The sequence below is a fragment of the Lingula anatina genome, chromosome 2 (genome assembly GCF_051362555.1).
Source record: "Lingula anatina isolate TDL-2025a chromosome 2, LinAna3.0, whole genome shotgun sequence".
NCBI lineage: Eukaryota > Metazoa > Brachiopoda > Lingulata > Lingulida > Lingulidae > Lingula > Lingula anatina.
In genome coordinates, this window is record NC_141768.1 from 19,171,551 (window position 1) to 19,187,421 (window position 15,871).

General features: G+C 36.1%; 1 protein-coding gene across 8 annotated transcripts in view; it reads right to left on the bottom strand.

Annotated features, from left to right (window-relative positions):
- Positions 1 to 607: 607 nt before the first annotated feature.
- Positions 608 to 15,871, bottom strand: part of LOC106169594 (uncharacterized) — a 37,279-nt gene continuing 22,015 nt past the window's right edge. Inside the window, exons 10-24 of one of the 8 annotated variants that reach the window (XM_087003128.1) lie at positions 15,603 to 15,701; positions 14,482 to 14,562; positions 12,679 to 12,891; positions 11,649 to 11,744; positions 7,504 to 11,391; positions 6,744 to 6,869; positions 5,894 to 6,055; positions 5,592 to 5,739; positions 4,283 to 4,403; positions 3,799 to 3,951; positions 3,477 to 3,588; positions 3,079 to 3,165; positions 2,588 to 2,759; positions 1,845 to 1,949; positions 608 to 1,677 (exon numbers count right to left, since the gene is read on the bottom strand). In XM_087003128.1, the coding sequence (XP_086859254.1) occupies positions 1,520 to 1,677; positions 1,845 to 1,949; positions 2,588 to 2,759; positions 3,079 to 3,165; positions 3,477 to 3,588; positions 3,799 to 3,951; positions 4,283 to 4,403; positions 5,592 to 5,739; positions 5,894 to 6,055; positions 6,744 to 6,869; positions 7,504 to 11,391; positions 11,649 to 11,744; positions 12,679 to 12,891; positions 14,482 to 14,562; positions 15,603 to 15,701 (5,721 nt within the window). In that variant the 3' untranslated portion in view covers positions 608 to 1,519. Of the gene's footprint in view, positions 1,678 to 1,826; positions 1,950 to 2,587; positions 2,760 to 3,078; positions 3,166 to 3,476; positions 3,589 to 3,798; positions 3,952 to 4,282; positions 4,404 to 5,591; positions 5,740 to 5,893; positions 6,056 to 6,743; positions 6,870 to 7,503; positions 11,392 to 11,648; positions 11,745 to 12,678; positions 12,892 to 14,481; positions 14,563 to 15,602; positions 15,702 to 15,871 lie in introns of all 8 variants that reach the window. The other 7 variants (XM_087003134.1, XM_087003130.1, XM_087003131.1 and 4 more) reach the window with 7 other exon arrangements.

The following is a 15,871-nucleotide window of genomic DNA, read 5'->3' on the forward strand; positions in this document are numbered from 1 at the left end:
TTAAATTTTGTAACATTATACAGATTATATTGTGTCGCTAAAGAGGAATACTGAGTAAAGCTAGACTCAACATTAAAAAAATTAATTAGTTACATAATGATAAACCCTAAGTCTATCATTTAATCAAGTTTTGTTTTTATTACTTTCGACTATAAAGATGAAAGTGGGCCTTTAAAAAAATCCTGAAAATGTTACGCACGTAGCACCAAAGGCACTCTATATGGGAGGTCCATGGAAAAGTGGGTGGGTGGGGGAATAAATGCAACATTCAAATACAACTTTTATCTCAGACTATTTTGTAAGATTTGAGGGCAGTTTTAATTCTAAGATTAAGAAGAAATATGCAATTAAACAAGGTAAATATCTTTAACCATTTGAGGTTATTTGTGTATATGTTTGGTGTACTTGGTCACTAATTTTTCTGAAGTATTGTGTCCAAACTAGTCCATCTCAGTGCAGTCTTACATTTCAAATAGGATTTTAATGAAATAGAACATGTCTAAGCATGCTGGAGTTTCAGGTGAAAGCCTGACAGATTAATTGATTTTATGATGTACCATGGGAGATACCTGATATTAAAATTGGAAATTATCCAAATCAATATAAGTATAATTATAGTAATATTTATTGTCATACATGTGAGTGAATATAATAAAATATACATGAATAATAATAATAATAATACTTGAAAATATCTGGTATTGGAAGCAGTATTTAAAATGCATAGATCAAGGGAAAAAATCCTGTACATGACACCATTTTTTTATATTGCTGGTAGTCTCTTGACCTCTTTATCCGAAATATGAATCATAGTGATAATAATAACAACAATAACATATTATATATGTACAACCATAATAATTCTTATTTTAATGAGTGATTGAGATGAAGGAATTCTTGATATGCTATATTGCAGGTTCAGTGCATATGCTTGCTGAAAAGGTTACCCTATCTGTGCTATTGCATTCCTTATGTGACCATATTGCAATACTTCTAATACAGAAGTTGTATTTTAATAATGATTGCAAAATAAAGCTGGTTACTTTTAAATAAAATAAATACTTCTGGTTTATAAACATAACTAAATATATTCAGTATTTTAAAAGAAGTTTCTTCACATCTTTCTGCAAGATATGCTGTAATTTACATTTTGAATAACTTCCCTTTTCAGTTCTTTACAATACAATACAACACAACTTGCTTTATAGAACTCAAAATAAGGAAAATAAATCATATTAAGATACCGGTAGGTCAAAAAATAACTCATAACAGATATAATGGATATGACTGAATGTTCCATAATTATAAATAACAAATTATGAAATATAATTACTGGAATGGACTGAAAAAAAGTTTTTGATTTTAATCTCTCAATTTGCACATCTTTGTAATTTTGATCAAATTACATAATCAAGTATTGAACTCTGTTTACTTGAAAGTCAATTTATTTGACACATGATCTTACACTGGTAACAATTCAAACAGTTGTCTAAGAGGGAGGGGGGAGAAGTGTCAGATGCTACTTCTGAAACTTCTTCATTCTCTCGGCAACACTCAGTCCAGATCCACTTCGTGGAAAATCTGAGATGACCCTGCCCTCAAAGTCTGATGACCCTCTCTTTCCACCAAGCAATTGACTAACTGGCATCCCGGGGGTACTTTGAGATCTTCTTAACTCTGAAAATTGAAAACTAAATGGGTAAAGAAGAAATATATTACAAGTAAGATTTTTAACATGATTTAAAACATACCACTGGTCGTGATCGATAGTTTGATGAAAATGGACATTACAACTACATCTAACACGACACATATCTTTCTCTTACAACATCAAAAAGGCCCACCATAAGCCTTGGAGGACCTCTTCCTGCCAGGGGTGCTCTTAGTGGGCTGCGGTGAACTCTCGTGGGGCTCTGGACTCGCACTGAGGCTACGGGGGCTCTTGGGCTCTAAAAAAATGTAATAAAGGTGTCATGGCCTTGAAACAGTATAAAAATCTATTATCAGTACAAGTTCTTTTTGTCTTTATTTGCAATACTATACAGTATTTTGTTCTCTATTTTTTATTTCCTTTTCTTTCTTTTAACAATTTAGAATTTAGTTTATATTCTTCTTTCTGGTCCAGACTGATTTGAAGCACATTGTCAGATCTAGGATTTTGCAGAGGGCTGGTGCGTATATGTGTGGTTGAAGGGCATGTGGATGGATTAATTACTCAACTCTTTTGTCTCGTTTCTATTCTTAAACTTTTTTTTTTTTTGGGGGGGGGGGGGGGGAGAGAGAGAAGCAGTGGGGGTTGGCAAGTGACCCACTATGGGCTTCCCATCACGTCATGGCACAACAAAAAGCAATTTAATATCCATGAATAACAAGCTCATGTTGTTTTGTATGTAGTTTTTAAAGAGTATTTTTGGTCAAGAAGCATCAAAAAGTGGCCATAACATATAAGTGACAAAGATCACTTGAGATCTGCCCAGGCATTTGTAACATTTGAATTACAAGTTTAAAAATTTGTTTAAATTTTCCCATTCATCATTTGATAGCTTTATGAATTTTTTAAACTGCTTTATGCATTTTTTAAACAAACCTCTTCTGTTCCTTTCCCTTCCTCTTGATCTTGAACTCTCTTCTCTCTTTTTATCTCGACTTAGCTTTTCAAAGCTTTCTTTCAGATTGGCCAATTCCAGTTCATGATTTGCCTTCTCTGCTTGAAAGTTGGTGTACAATTCATTATATTTGTCTGCAGTTTCATCTTGTGCCTGAAACAATTAACAAAACATCATACACATCTGATAACTAGCACCTATGTATGTATCTACTTCGAAAAAGTCTGTGCAAAATCCATCATCATAGTAGCGAGTATAAATATTTTAGAAATACCACATTATCCAACTCATAAACAAATCAAATCACTGGAAGCAAAGTGGCAGATCGCTGGTATGATTCAGAAGTTGTTATTCTTAGAGCAGGGCATCCCTACATCCCCAGCACTGGCTAAGGAGACAAAGATTTTTAAGTGGTCACCAGATGTTTTTATTTTTACATTTTCTTTTTTCAACCTAAATATCTGTTCCTTACATCTTCAGCCTCCTGTAGCTGGTCTCTTAGATCTTCCAGTTCCTCTTTCAGCTGTTGAATTTCTAGATCTCTTACCCCAATGGCAACCTAAAATAAAACAATCAAGTCATATTATAACACCTGGTTGTTCAGCATTTTGTATGAAAGTATGAAAACTACTTGCAGAGTTGAAAATGCAAATTTTGTGAATTTAGTTTGACTAGCAAATATATAAGATATGCTGTGGGATTTTTGTATATTTAGTCATTATGGAACATTGAATTTATTTATCAATACAATGATGCATAGAATATCAGGTACATTATGTTTATTTATTTTATTTTATTTTGCCATGCCTGCTTCAAATGTCCAAATTTTCAATCATAATTTTCAAAAATTTGAAACACGCACACACACACCTTCAACTCCCCGGTTTCCTTTGAATCTCCTTCTTCAGGTTGACTGATGTGTTCCAGTTGGTTCTTCAGGCTGCCGATGTCCTCATCAAGACGAATGCTAAGGGCTTCATTCCTAGAACAAAAATATACCTCTGATACTAAACAAATTTGACTGCATTCATCCTTAATGAAAATGAAAAAAAGTTTTTTTTTTCATATTAGTGTATTCAATTAATTAGTTGCACCTGATTTTTTCAACCTGTGTGTGTGTGTGTGTGTGTGTGAGTGTGTGTGTGAGACAGAGAGAATGAGAGAGAGAGAGATTGATGTAAATTAAGCTTACGTAGTCATGAGTTCATGCAGGTGTTTCCTGCTGTCCTTCAGCATCTTAACATGTGCCTCCAGACGTTCCTCCAGTGCAGACTTCTCCAGACACTTAATGGAGTATTGCTCAGACAGTATCTTCACTTCCTCCCGTACCATGTTCAAGTCATCTCTGAATAAAGTATGAAAACACAACATTATGCAATAAATTACAGAATACAGAAAATTCAGAAAATGAAAAGAAGATATTCAGAATCACAGAAAAACAAATGACTTGATGGTAATAATTCTGATTTTGACTGGGTTAAATATCTGCAACACTTTTAGAGTTCAAGGGCCCCTTATTTTTTATTAGCTTCATCTTTTTTGGTGAAATAAACCAAATAGCCTTATTCAAGTTTTGCTGTAAATGACTATTGCAAGTGGTTTTAATATTCTACCAATATCATGGTGCATGTTCACATTTATTTATCAAAATCAAAGTTATGAATGAAGCAACTTACTCATACTCTTGTCTGATATCTTCCAAGTCACCGTCAGAGAACACCTTGGCCAACTTTTCCTGCATTTTGGCCTTTTCTTCAGCCAGCTGAGCTTCATGTGCTTTACGCATGGCATCAAGGGCTAAAATGTATATCATTTACTTAAATAGATACAGGATAATAATAATAATAATAATAATAATAATAATAATAACACCTAGTGGATCTGACATTCTAGGTTGGAAAAATCAGAGACTAGTATCTCCAAATAAGAAAATGGGATACAGAAAATTTGGGAAAATTATAATTGTAAGACAAGTTTTTGGGAAAATGTAAGAAGATGAAGTCAAGTCTCAAATGATATGAAATCTGCACTACCCTCTCAAGATTGGGGTATTTCACCATAATAATCTGACTCATTGCTTGCTAACAAGGAAGAAATTTTAAAAAGAGATATTCATAAGTAGCACAGGTTCACTTAAAACTACAAATCTGAAAACAGATTTGTAAGGATGGAAAGTTCAGGTCAGAGAGAAGCCACAAAACACATTCAAGAAAATGGACTCGCTGTACAAAAATTACAATACACACAAAAGTTCCACATTAGACAATATTCATACTGCACTCCAGGGAACTATAACAATACCCTAGACTCACCCTTATGCATTCCCTCATAGAGGACTAAATAAAATGCAAAAACCTTATATATCAAACCAACCACAATGGTTTGGGACCAGGTTCTTCATTATTAAAATTTCCTAACATGTCTGCATCTTGCATATGAACTTAAGAAGTATTCACTTGAAGTTAACTATTATAATCCCAGGTCTGCTAACTATGTCACATGCCCTCCTAGGAGTCCTTGAGATAACTAAATGGGAGTATAGATTGCTGTGGGAAACTAAATATTAAGTCTACTCTGGCCAAGGATAAATCAGTAATAGCCCACTTTAATGAGGAAACTAGACCTGTTAAAAAATGGTTTGATTATATTTTTGTAAACTATTACAAACTTCTAAACTAATTTTTTAAAACTTAAAATCAAGACAACTTTCAATATAATCTCTTTTGTGAAAAGAAGGGCCTTTAATTTTTTTTTTTTTGTCACTGACAGCATAAAGGATTAAGATTGTGTAGGGGTACGGAGGGGGTTTGTGTGTAGATGATATATCATTTGTAATCTACTTTAAAAAAGAAAAGTGGCGAATTTATATCAAAATAATTTTAATTTTGAAATTGTTACAGGGGGGACAAATCAATGTCACTTGAAATTTTACCCCAGCTCCCTTATTATCATGTTTACCCATGAACTGTATATCATGATGTTTACCAGACTGTGTGGCTTTTGTTTCTTCATCAAGAGCATGATCTTTTTCTTTCTTCAGGATTTCCACTTCTTTTTTGTGTGTGTCTCGGATTTCTTTCATCACTTTTTGGTGGGACCTTTCCATGGCAGCTAAACCTTGCTCACAAACATCCTGTCAAAACAATGATATCAATGATGAGGACCTACAAATGCTGCATTAACTGACAAAAGAATGCATAATGTATGATACATAAATAGGCCACATTTAGCACAGCATTATTTTTTATTCAAGTGCACTGAATATGAAAGAGAATTAATTTTTTTACCTTCAGTTTATCAATTTCCTTTTCATACTTCCTACGGACACTGGCTTCGTCCACACCCTGGGACTGGACACTGGTCAACAGTTTGACAAGATCTTCTTTGCATCTGCCTAACTCTCTCTGGTGAATCTGCTTCTGTCTCTTTAGCTCGTGTTCATATTCATCCTAAGTGATACAAACAGGGCTAAATTAACCAAGGCCTCAGAAACAATGTATACGGAGTTCATATTTTTTTCAGAAATGACAGCACCTTTTCCTCTTTTTTGTCAAACATTTGGGCTTTCTTTTAATGAATTTTCCATGGGAATTAATCCAGAAAATTGCTGTTTATACATAATGAAAGTGTTGGATCCTTTTTCTCTGACGAATGAAATTATCTGGTCTCTGATATCTTAATTAATTCTGACTGACTAAATAGTATGACATACATCCTTGTGCTTACTGCTTGTACAAGATAAAAATATCCACAAACCACCATCTCTTAATCATTCTTAAAACACTGCAATCAAGTGTTTATTTGTTTAGTAGCACCACAACAAAATAAATGTGTAAAATATAGCAGTACAAAAACTAAAATCATTTAAAACAAATCATATAATTTCATGGGGTAAAGAAAAAAAAATCGAGCACAAATCATGCAATCATTATTAGATAAATCAAACACGAACAACACAACACATAATCACTTAACTTCAAACAAATCATATCAACATTCATCATCCTAACAATAAGTTTCAGTCCTTTGCACACTATGTATCAACGAGTTTGGCAAAGTCAAAGTGGGATCTTTCTCCATGAAAACTTACAAAGAAAAAAAAGGGCATTCATTCAGACCATAATCTGGGCCACCTACCTGCATGTCCATCACCCTCTGCTCTAACTGCTGGATGCGTTCCTGCAGCGCCTGGCTATTTGTGTGGTCAGGTGGACCAGGGCGGACTTTGCTTTGCAAGCTGGATTGCAGGCTCTCCAGTTCAAGCTGGGGAAGGAGATTACGGCACAATGCAAGGGAGCGACTTTAGGAACAGGGGTCAAGGGCAGGCACAGTTCACATCATAGATCGACATTCCACTTGCTTTGTTAAACTGCATGTGTACAGTTCTCTCTCTCTCTCTCTCTTTTTTGAAAAATTGCTTTTTTTCTGATAGTGCATGTCATCCAATTTTTTTAAATAATCATAATTTTTGTTTTAGGGAAGTGATCAAAGTTAGGAAGCAAATGAAAGCAGTGACCATGAGATGGGCTGTGAGCTGCCTGTACATGTTATAATCAGATAAAATCAAAACTGCAATCAACTTTAAAAACAAAACTTTAAACACAATATACATACAATATATATCAACATATCAAATCAAAAGCAATCATTGTACTAATTATATAACAAGCAAAAAAACAAAGAACCGACTGCAGAATCATTCACAAATGAAAAACAAAATTGTCTGGGTGACCAAAAATATGGTTAAAAACTGACACATTAAGAATTGACGAAAATGTAAAATCAAAACTGGTGTAGACATGCCAAAACCCCTGTTAAGATGCAATACTGAGCCAAATGGCTTCAAAGATAGACCATACTGGGCCAACATTGCACGTAATCTTTTCTTGTAGCTCACCTGGTGTTGTTTTTTTTCTTCTTCCACCTGCTGTCGTAATCTGACAATCTCGTCCTGGAGATCTGTCCCCACCCTATTCTCTTGATCCCGCACAGACTTCAGGGCCATCCGCATGTCTGTTTTCATCTCTTCTATTTCAATCTGATGTTGTTCTCTGAGTTTGTCCATTTCCTCCTGAAGCTTCTGCTGATCCCCTGTGCTCGACTCCTTCTGCATTTTCAATGCACCAATTTTTTCCTCGTATTCTTTCTTTTTGCTTTCCTGCTGTTTGAGAAGTCTATCGATTTCATTTTTGGCATCCTGGACCTCTTTCTTCATTGATTCAATATACTCGTCATGCTTGTCTTTCATGGTTTGCAAGTTTTCTTTGTGCTTTTGTTCCATGTTGCTCATCCTCTTCTTGTACTCTTCTACCATTGCCAGCTCGGACTCTTGACTATCTATTGTGACTTTAAGCTGAGATGTGGTACACTTCAATTGGTCAATTTCATCTCTCAAATGATTAGTACTTTGGGTGTACTCTACACGTTCTTTTTCAAGTCTTTCCTCATATTCCCTTTTCATAAAATCCAAAGCCTCCATTTTGTCTTTTTCAGCTGTTTGTTTCAACTGCTGGACATCATCTTGGTTGATGTATTTCACTTTGTTCACCAAATACTTGAGCTGAGCTTCTAACAAAGCTTCTCTGGCTATCGTATTGGCACATTCATTCAATGAGCACACATCCTTAAACAAATCTAGGTCAAGGTCACAGACATGTTCTGCAAGACTTTCTATTTGGGAATCAACATCTGAAGGATTTCCAAAAAGCTGTCCCTTGAAAGCATCCAACTGTTGGGCAACATTTGCTTTTACAGCAGTCCGCAGACTGGATTTCTGACTAGTATCAAAAGAAAACACAACCTCACTTCCTTTGAGAGATCCAAAGAAAGGATACTTCGTTTCATCAAAGGAAACCCCAGAATCTCTAGCACTCAATTTTGTGTGCTTTTTCTTGCTTATGTAATTGTGCAGTTGAGTGGCACAATAGACAAGCAAACCATTGACCAGAGCTCTCAACACCATCAAATCTCCTGCTTCTTTACCAGGATGTAGAACAGTTTGCTGATATTGATAGTCAGTTTTCAATAATAAAACCAAATGATCAATCTCATTTTTGATTAAAACTTCAAAACATGACATATCTTTTTCAGTTAATATGTTCTGCACAGACTGGTAGAGTAGCACTGCAAGCTCTGCTTGAACCACTTCCTGCGTGACAGAACTCCTGTCAAAACCTGCCTCACTGCCTGTACTTACTGGTGCTTGATCTTTTAGCATATGTTCCAAGTCATTCAACTTTTGATTCCTAAATGCATCTATTGCTGTTAACAAACTATTTTCTTTTTCACATAATCTCTGTTCAACAGACTTTAATTCCATCTCTAAAAGTTTACACTTATCATCAAATGAGGACTGTTGTTGAAGTTTATTCAAAATGTCAGACACTTCACTTTGCAATAAAGAATTAGAAGAGGAATCCTTGTACAACCTTGCATCAATTTCGGTTGTGAAAACTTGAGATTCTGGTAAAATCTCAGCACTTTCTCCAAAACCAGAGGCCATTTTGTCTATTAAAGTTAATGCTTCCCCATTTTCCATTAATCTTTCTGCCATCACAGCTGCAAATGATGCAAATGACTGTTGATGAGGTTTGTACAGCCGCTCCTGCTTCACCATCTGCCAGGTTTCCTGCAAGTCTTTCCAGTATGAGGATTTACCTTCAGTATCACCCCTCTTCCCACGTACAATATAGTCTGCCTCCCCTAACAAGATGGCCTCCAAGGCAAGTTTCTCTGCAAAAGTTTTCAGACGATGCTCCACAGCTGCTGAACTGACCAATTGCTTGCAGTCGCTTTCCTCCAATTCTTGCAAAACTTCTTGTAATCTTCCCCTTACCCATCCTCTTGACAAATCCACCCTTTGGGACTCCACATCTGCCATAAGGCTGCCCAGTTTTGCTTGGCAGTTATCTAAAGTCAACTGACTGCTGTTCAGTTTGCTTTGGATGTCCTTCACTTTTTTGTGGTCGGTATTTAAGTTCTGCAGAGACTGGACTGTTTCTTGCAATCTTGATTCCAAACTGGTTGTTTTCTTTTTCAACGTTCTAATCTTTGCCATAAGTGCTGGGTTATCATTTTCTATATTTGATGAATCTGAATCAGATAGTTCATTTTCTGAAGACTGCTTTGAATCACTTCCTGATTTTCGTTTTCTAGCTTGTTTGGTAGAATCCGACTGCTCACCTTCAGACATAACATCTTCCGCAACTGCCTGTTGACTAGGCCTTTGAGATTTCAGGAAACTTTCAGCATACTTTAATCTGTTTTCTATCTTTTGTATCTGGGACTCTAGCTCCTGGGTAACATTTTCATAATCTACTTTGGGTCTTTTTGGTCTGTCTGGCTTATTTGTGGCTTGGTCAGTTTCCTGTGTTTGCTTTCCAGCAGACAAGTTACAAAGTTCCTCTACTTTGCCAGATACAACTTCAATCTTGCTATGAATTTTGGACTCAAGGCAGTCCAACTGGGATTTCAGTTTTTCGTTAACAGCCTTCAGATGAACAGACTCTTTTTCAGATTGGTCAATCAACTGTTGTAACTTTTCAACCTCTTGGCTTGTCCTTTCAAACTTCCTCTTCAAGTCTGAATATTCTTTATGAATGGACTCTGACCTGGGTGGTACTGCCTCCGGTAGTTCTGATGTTGACTGAAGTCCAGCTGTTTTAAGTTTAGCCTCTGCATCTTGCAGCTGACTACTCAATTTGCTGACATCTGCACACACACTGTCATACTTAAGTTTCAATTCAGCCAAGGCATTTCCACCTTGTTTCTTGCTCAGCTGCTGTATGATCTCTTCTTGCTCACTGACTTTCTTCTGCAGCAGCGCCATCTCTCCTTTCAGATCATTACTTTCCTTTAACAAGCTAGAGTATGCTTTGTCATTCATCTGAAAGATGTTTTCCATTTTTTCTAGTTCATTTTGATACTGAGCGTTTTCACTCTTTGCAGTGTCAAGATCTTTGTGCAACACCTGAATTTCTTCCTGCATAGCAGACAGCCTTTCCTTGAGACGCATGTTTTCACTGACTGACTGATCAAGATTCTCCTGAAACTGGTTGTTTGCCTGGACTTCCATAGCAATTTCCTCCAACAAATCATCAATTTTGCTGTCATTTTCAATCAATCTTTCTTCCAGTTGAGCAATAGTTTCATCTTTCTCATGCAGAATCTCCATCATGTTACTATTCATGGAGTCAGTGATGTTGGACTGTTTCAATGCATTCTGCAAGCGCTGTTCTGCCTCATGCAGCCTGCTTTCTAAAAGTCGCCGTTCTTCACTGAGCTTCTGCTCCATCTCTTCCAGCCTTTTTGTCTTCCTCTCAAATTCTTCAGTATTCTGATTCAGCTGCAGGCTTTTCTCTGCCAAAGTTTTCTCTGCCTGTGCCAACTGGGCTGTTTTCTCTTTAAGTTCCCTCTGCAATGCACGCACATCTTTCACTTGGTGCTCTAACTGTTCTATATGTTTGCCTTGCTTCTTGATCTCAGAGCGTGCCGTTTTCAGAGCAGCATCCTTGTTTCGAACATCATCCTCTCGTTCCTTCAACCTTTTCACAGCCTTTTTGCATTCCTCTGCTAGTAGTTTCTCAGTGGCCTGCCACTCCTGGGCCAGCTTCTCCATTTGGGTCTTCTCCTCTTTCCACTCGTTGATGGACTTGGAGAGAGCTGCCTCCGTGTTGCTCAGTTCCAGGGTGGTGACTTCAAGCTTTTCCTTCAGTTCCAGAATCTGTGCCTGCTGTTCCTCCACTGTATCTCTTGCTTCTTTAAGCTGTGACTTCAAAGTTGTGACCTGTTGAAACATGTTAGGCATACTTTATTTCTCAAACAATTTAATCTACTTGTATAGCAAAATCAGCTTAAAAGACTTAAAGAAAAGAAAGATGTAAATCAGCTTTTTGAAAATGTGAACCACTTAGGTTAGTGGGATAAACCTATCTATTTTCACTAATTATCAACAATTAACAAATGTTTCAAATCTAGGAAAGGTTAACAGTTTGTACTTCTTAAATGGGGTCATACTCTACAGTAGCACATGCCTCACATTACCTGTAGTTTGGTCATCTCCGACTTGTTATTCTGCTCTGACAGTTTGGCATGGAGATAGCCTGTCTTGTGTTCCATCTCATCTTGAATATCTGCAATCTAAAGGTACAAATACTATCTTAGTTTCTTTATCTTAATAAGTATACATTAACTTGATTAATACAGAAAAGATGGTAGTGTTTCACACCAGACTATGCTCTTCCCATGCATATACAACATGTACATTCATAGACAAACAATAACAACAGAGAAAATCACATAAAAGTATAGGAGAAATACATCTACAGCTTTTTTGAGAAAGCTACTACCAGTACACAGAAACGTATGAGGAATATGAGGCTTAGATCCTCAGATGGTAAAAAAGGAGCTGCAAGGATTTTTCTAGCAATGGAGGGACTAAAATATATATAGGAAGAATAGGTAAAATACATATAGGAGTAGGAGTTTGTAGATGAGCAAACATTCCATATATCAGCAGCAATAAGCAAAAGCTGTTTTCTCAGGGAAAAAAGGATGCACAATTTCATATCTGTAATCAGAGGCCTACAAATCCCTGTAAATCGTGTGGGGACCTCATTCATCATGCCAGTACAGGGAAGAGATAGAGATAAAATGGTAAATACAAAAAAAAAAGTTATTTTCAGTAACAAAATTATTGACCGATTTACCCAAAATGTGAAATTTTTGAAAAGGTGTCATTTTCAATTTCTCTAGAAGAGTGCACAGACTCACAGAGAGTAGGAGTACGAGGATGGGTACATTTAATCTGAATAAATCCTGATGTTCAGAATCTTGAACTTTATCCAAGAACATCTGACAGCGATCCACAAGAAGCTATTGCAAATGACCCATGTTTTTCATCCAATCACAGAATTCCTTAGAAGCCCATATTTCAGCTCCTTAAAAGCACTACAGCTGCCCTGCTGATTGGTTGAATCACAGGAAACCTGTCCACTGTCAGATATTCTTGGGATGGGTATAAGGTAGAGTGGCATTTGAATGAGACTGGGTATCCAGCAGGTCTCCCTCTCACCTGGGACAGATAGCGATTCTGTTCATTCTCCAGGTCATCCAAGGAGTCCTTATGGTCCCTTTTAATGGAATGGAGGTGCGCCTTTAAGTCGCTGTTGTTGTCATGCATCTTGATGAGCTGGTGCTGCGTGTGTTCAAGCTGAGCCTTGAGAGATTCAACCTGGGTTGACCAAGAATGGGACACAGAATGAACGCTAGCAACTAACAAACGAACCTAGAAGAAACAGAGGGGGTAACAAAGCATGCTGAGTGCACAAAACTAAAACCACAACCTACTAAAAGAAACTCAAGGACAGAGACAGGTGACTCTAACAGACTATGGTAATTCTTCCAATTTTTTTTTTTACATCTTTTACCTTCCCATTCAAAAAAGTCAATCATTTTGTTAACTCATTAGTCATTTTGTAGGTTCAGCAATAACAGGTAAGTCTGGGAAGAGCTGAATTAGTTGCAAGATATGACTGTTGTAACAAAAGGAAGTATTACCATGTGATTAAAGTTGGTAAAGCAAAGCAGTGTGTGTTAGTCAATATGGGGTTTTTGGGAGGGGGGAAGTGCTGACTCCTAGGTGCCAATCTCTTGTGCTGCCACCTAGGTTCCAAGTGTTATACTTAATTGATGGAGCAAATGAAACGGGATTGTTGAATATATTCCATAAAAGACATAAGCTGTAAGATACACCAATGACTCTAAATTTTGTTACAAGCAAGCACAAGAGCAAAGCAATCTGCAGCATGGTGGTCTTGATATTTTTCTTATCTCTAAAACCAAACTCTCTCAGGAGTCTGGGACCAAGGGAAAGATGCCCTCAAACCCACATATTTCCCTCATTCAAGATAAAGAAATGTGAAACAATTGCTTGGGTAAAATAAAAAACAACAGCTGCGTGTATGAAGTTCAACTTCTAAAAAATCTATATTTATTATATTTTCCTGTGGTGTATCTAGTGTGTCTTATTTTCATAAAATAATCATAAATTATTTTTAAAAAACTCAAAGAACTAAAATTCTATTTTTTTAATGCCCAGTGGTTGTGAAGCAAGCTGGCATTAAAGATGAGGTAGGGGGAATCTACTAGTATTGTGAATACAACCAAAACAAACCAACAAAACCAAAACCAAAACTAAGCTACACAAGTCAAGAAGCTGCCAATGATAAAAACCTTATATAAAATCAAACCTTTCTAATGTAAAAACAAATAAGAAACATTCAATTTTTACAAAAATACTAGAAAACCTGGCACCAAATAAAGCATTCTGAAATATGGCACAATGTTAGTGACTTTGCCCTGGGACTTGTGTTTAGACTGATCAGCAGTTTAGAATCTGTGTTCATTTACTGCCTCACCAACAAGCCCAGAGTGTTGTTGAAAAGATCTAAACTAACATGATCCTCAAACCGCAAATAACACACCAATCCTAAAAGCTACAAACTGCAACATTTATCTAATTATGAGCAAAAGCATCAGGGTATGCTGCACAATTAGAATTGGAAAAGCTCAGTCCAAAAATTGCAGTAAATTGCAATTTATTCAACAACAAATCAGCTTCATTTTGCAGAGACTTAACAGAACATGTTTTGAAGTTCACTTCACAAGTTCCATAAAATATATATATATTAAAAACAAAAAACAAAAAACATAAATTTGCTCAATAATATACATCATGTTAAAAAAAACATTTTGAAAAGAACAACTTTCATTACAACAAAGACAGCAGGAGTCTGACATAACATTTCATGCAGGTGGTTGTACAAGCAAAAAAACATCCCCTCACTACAGCTACGGTTCCCTGCCTATGACATACCCTCTCCTCTATCTCCTCCGCCATGGACTCCGTGTCAGACTCATCATCTGCGTCATTATCAGAGTCTGTATCTGCTGCCACCTGGGGGGTTAATTATTATGGTTAAGGACAGCTGGATTGGCATGCCAGGGGGGAAGAGAGGTGAAGATCTTATACTTTGTCCATAACTCACTGATACTTTGTTCATAACTCACTGATATCTTTATATACAACAGAAGTGCAATGAGCATTTTGGAGAGAATCATTTGTAGATGGTATGTTTTTGAATATATTTTTTGAGATAATGGTGCAGAACTTCAGATTTGAACTTTTACATAGTTTGGGTTGCGATAAACAGTCTAAAGAAAAATGATTGTGCATAATACTACATTTCATAGGATTATGAAAAGAAGTGAATGTCAAAAGAGCAGTTTTAAAGAAAATCATTTTAAGATTCATTTATCAAGAGTTGCCAAAGTGTTGGCTTATCATTCATATATGTCACATAAAAAACAGAGCATACTGGATAGAATTTGGAATTAAATAAAATTTAAATTGGGGGAAAAAAGAAAAGAGAATCACTGCTCATCTCATATAGAAATATAAGATCTCCCTCTCCTTCCAACACTGTTACAATACAATGTAACACTGTACAGACAAACTCAAACCCTCATTCCACCAACAATCACCAACAGTTAAAAGAAATATCAAGAATTATAACAGGATGATTTGATATCTGACAGTTAGCGAGAAATGAAAATAAATATGATTGACAGAAAAAAGCTTGTAACATATTAACTTATATAATTATGCATAAATGATTATTATGTAAATAAATAAGGACATTCAGTTTTCATGCATACGCATGCACTCTCCCACATCAGCAAGTTAATACATAGAGACAATTATGATAACAAGATACATGTCACTGAAGTCTTGACCTCACATCACAACTGACCTTCTGTATGCTGGACATGGTGACAAAATATTTCAGGTTTCAACTTCTTATAGATATAATCTATAGGGACATATCATATGCACTTGTGTTTTTTTACAGTACACCAGATATCACTAAAAACAAGATTGTCTCCTTGTTTTCTCTAAAACTTTTAACAATTGATCAGATTTAGTATAAAACTAACCTCTGCTTCTAGAAGTTCGACTAAGATGGTTTCTCCGTCTTTTGTTTTTTGTGATAGTAGAGACCCAGGGTAGTTGGCACTTATAGTGGGCTCTTCAGTCTGCGAAGAAAAACAAAATTTGAATATCAATGTTCTTATTTAATATTAAAAATTATGATCATATTGTTGCATAAATCAATTGGACCTGTTTTGCCATGTTAGGTAGGTTCTTTCTTTGATATCTTAATTATTTAATATCAATTACACATTAAAAGTAACACACTGCAAAA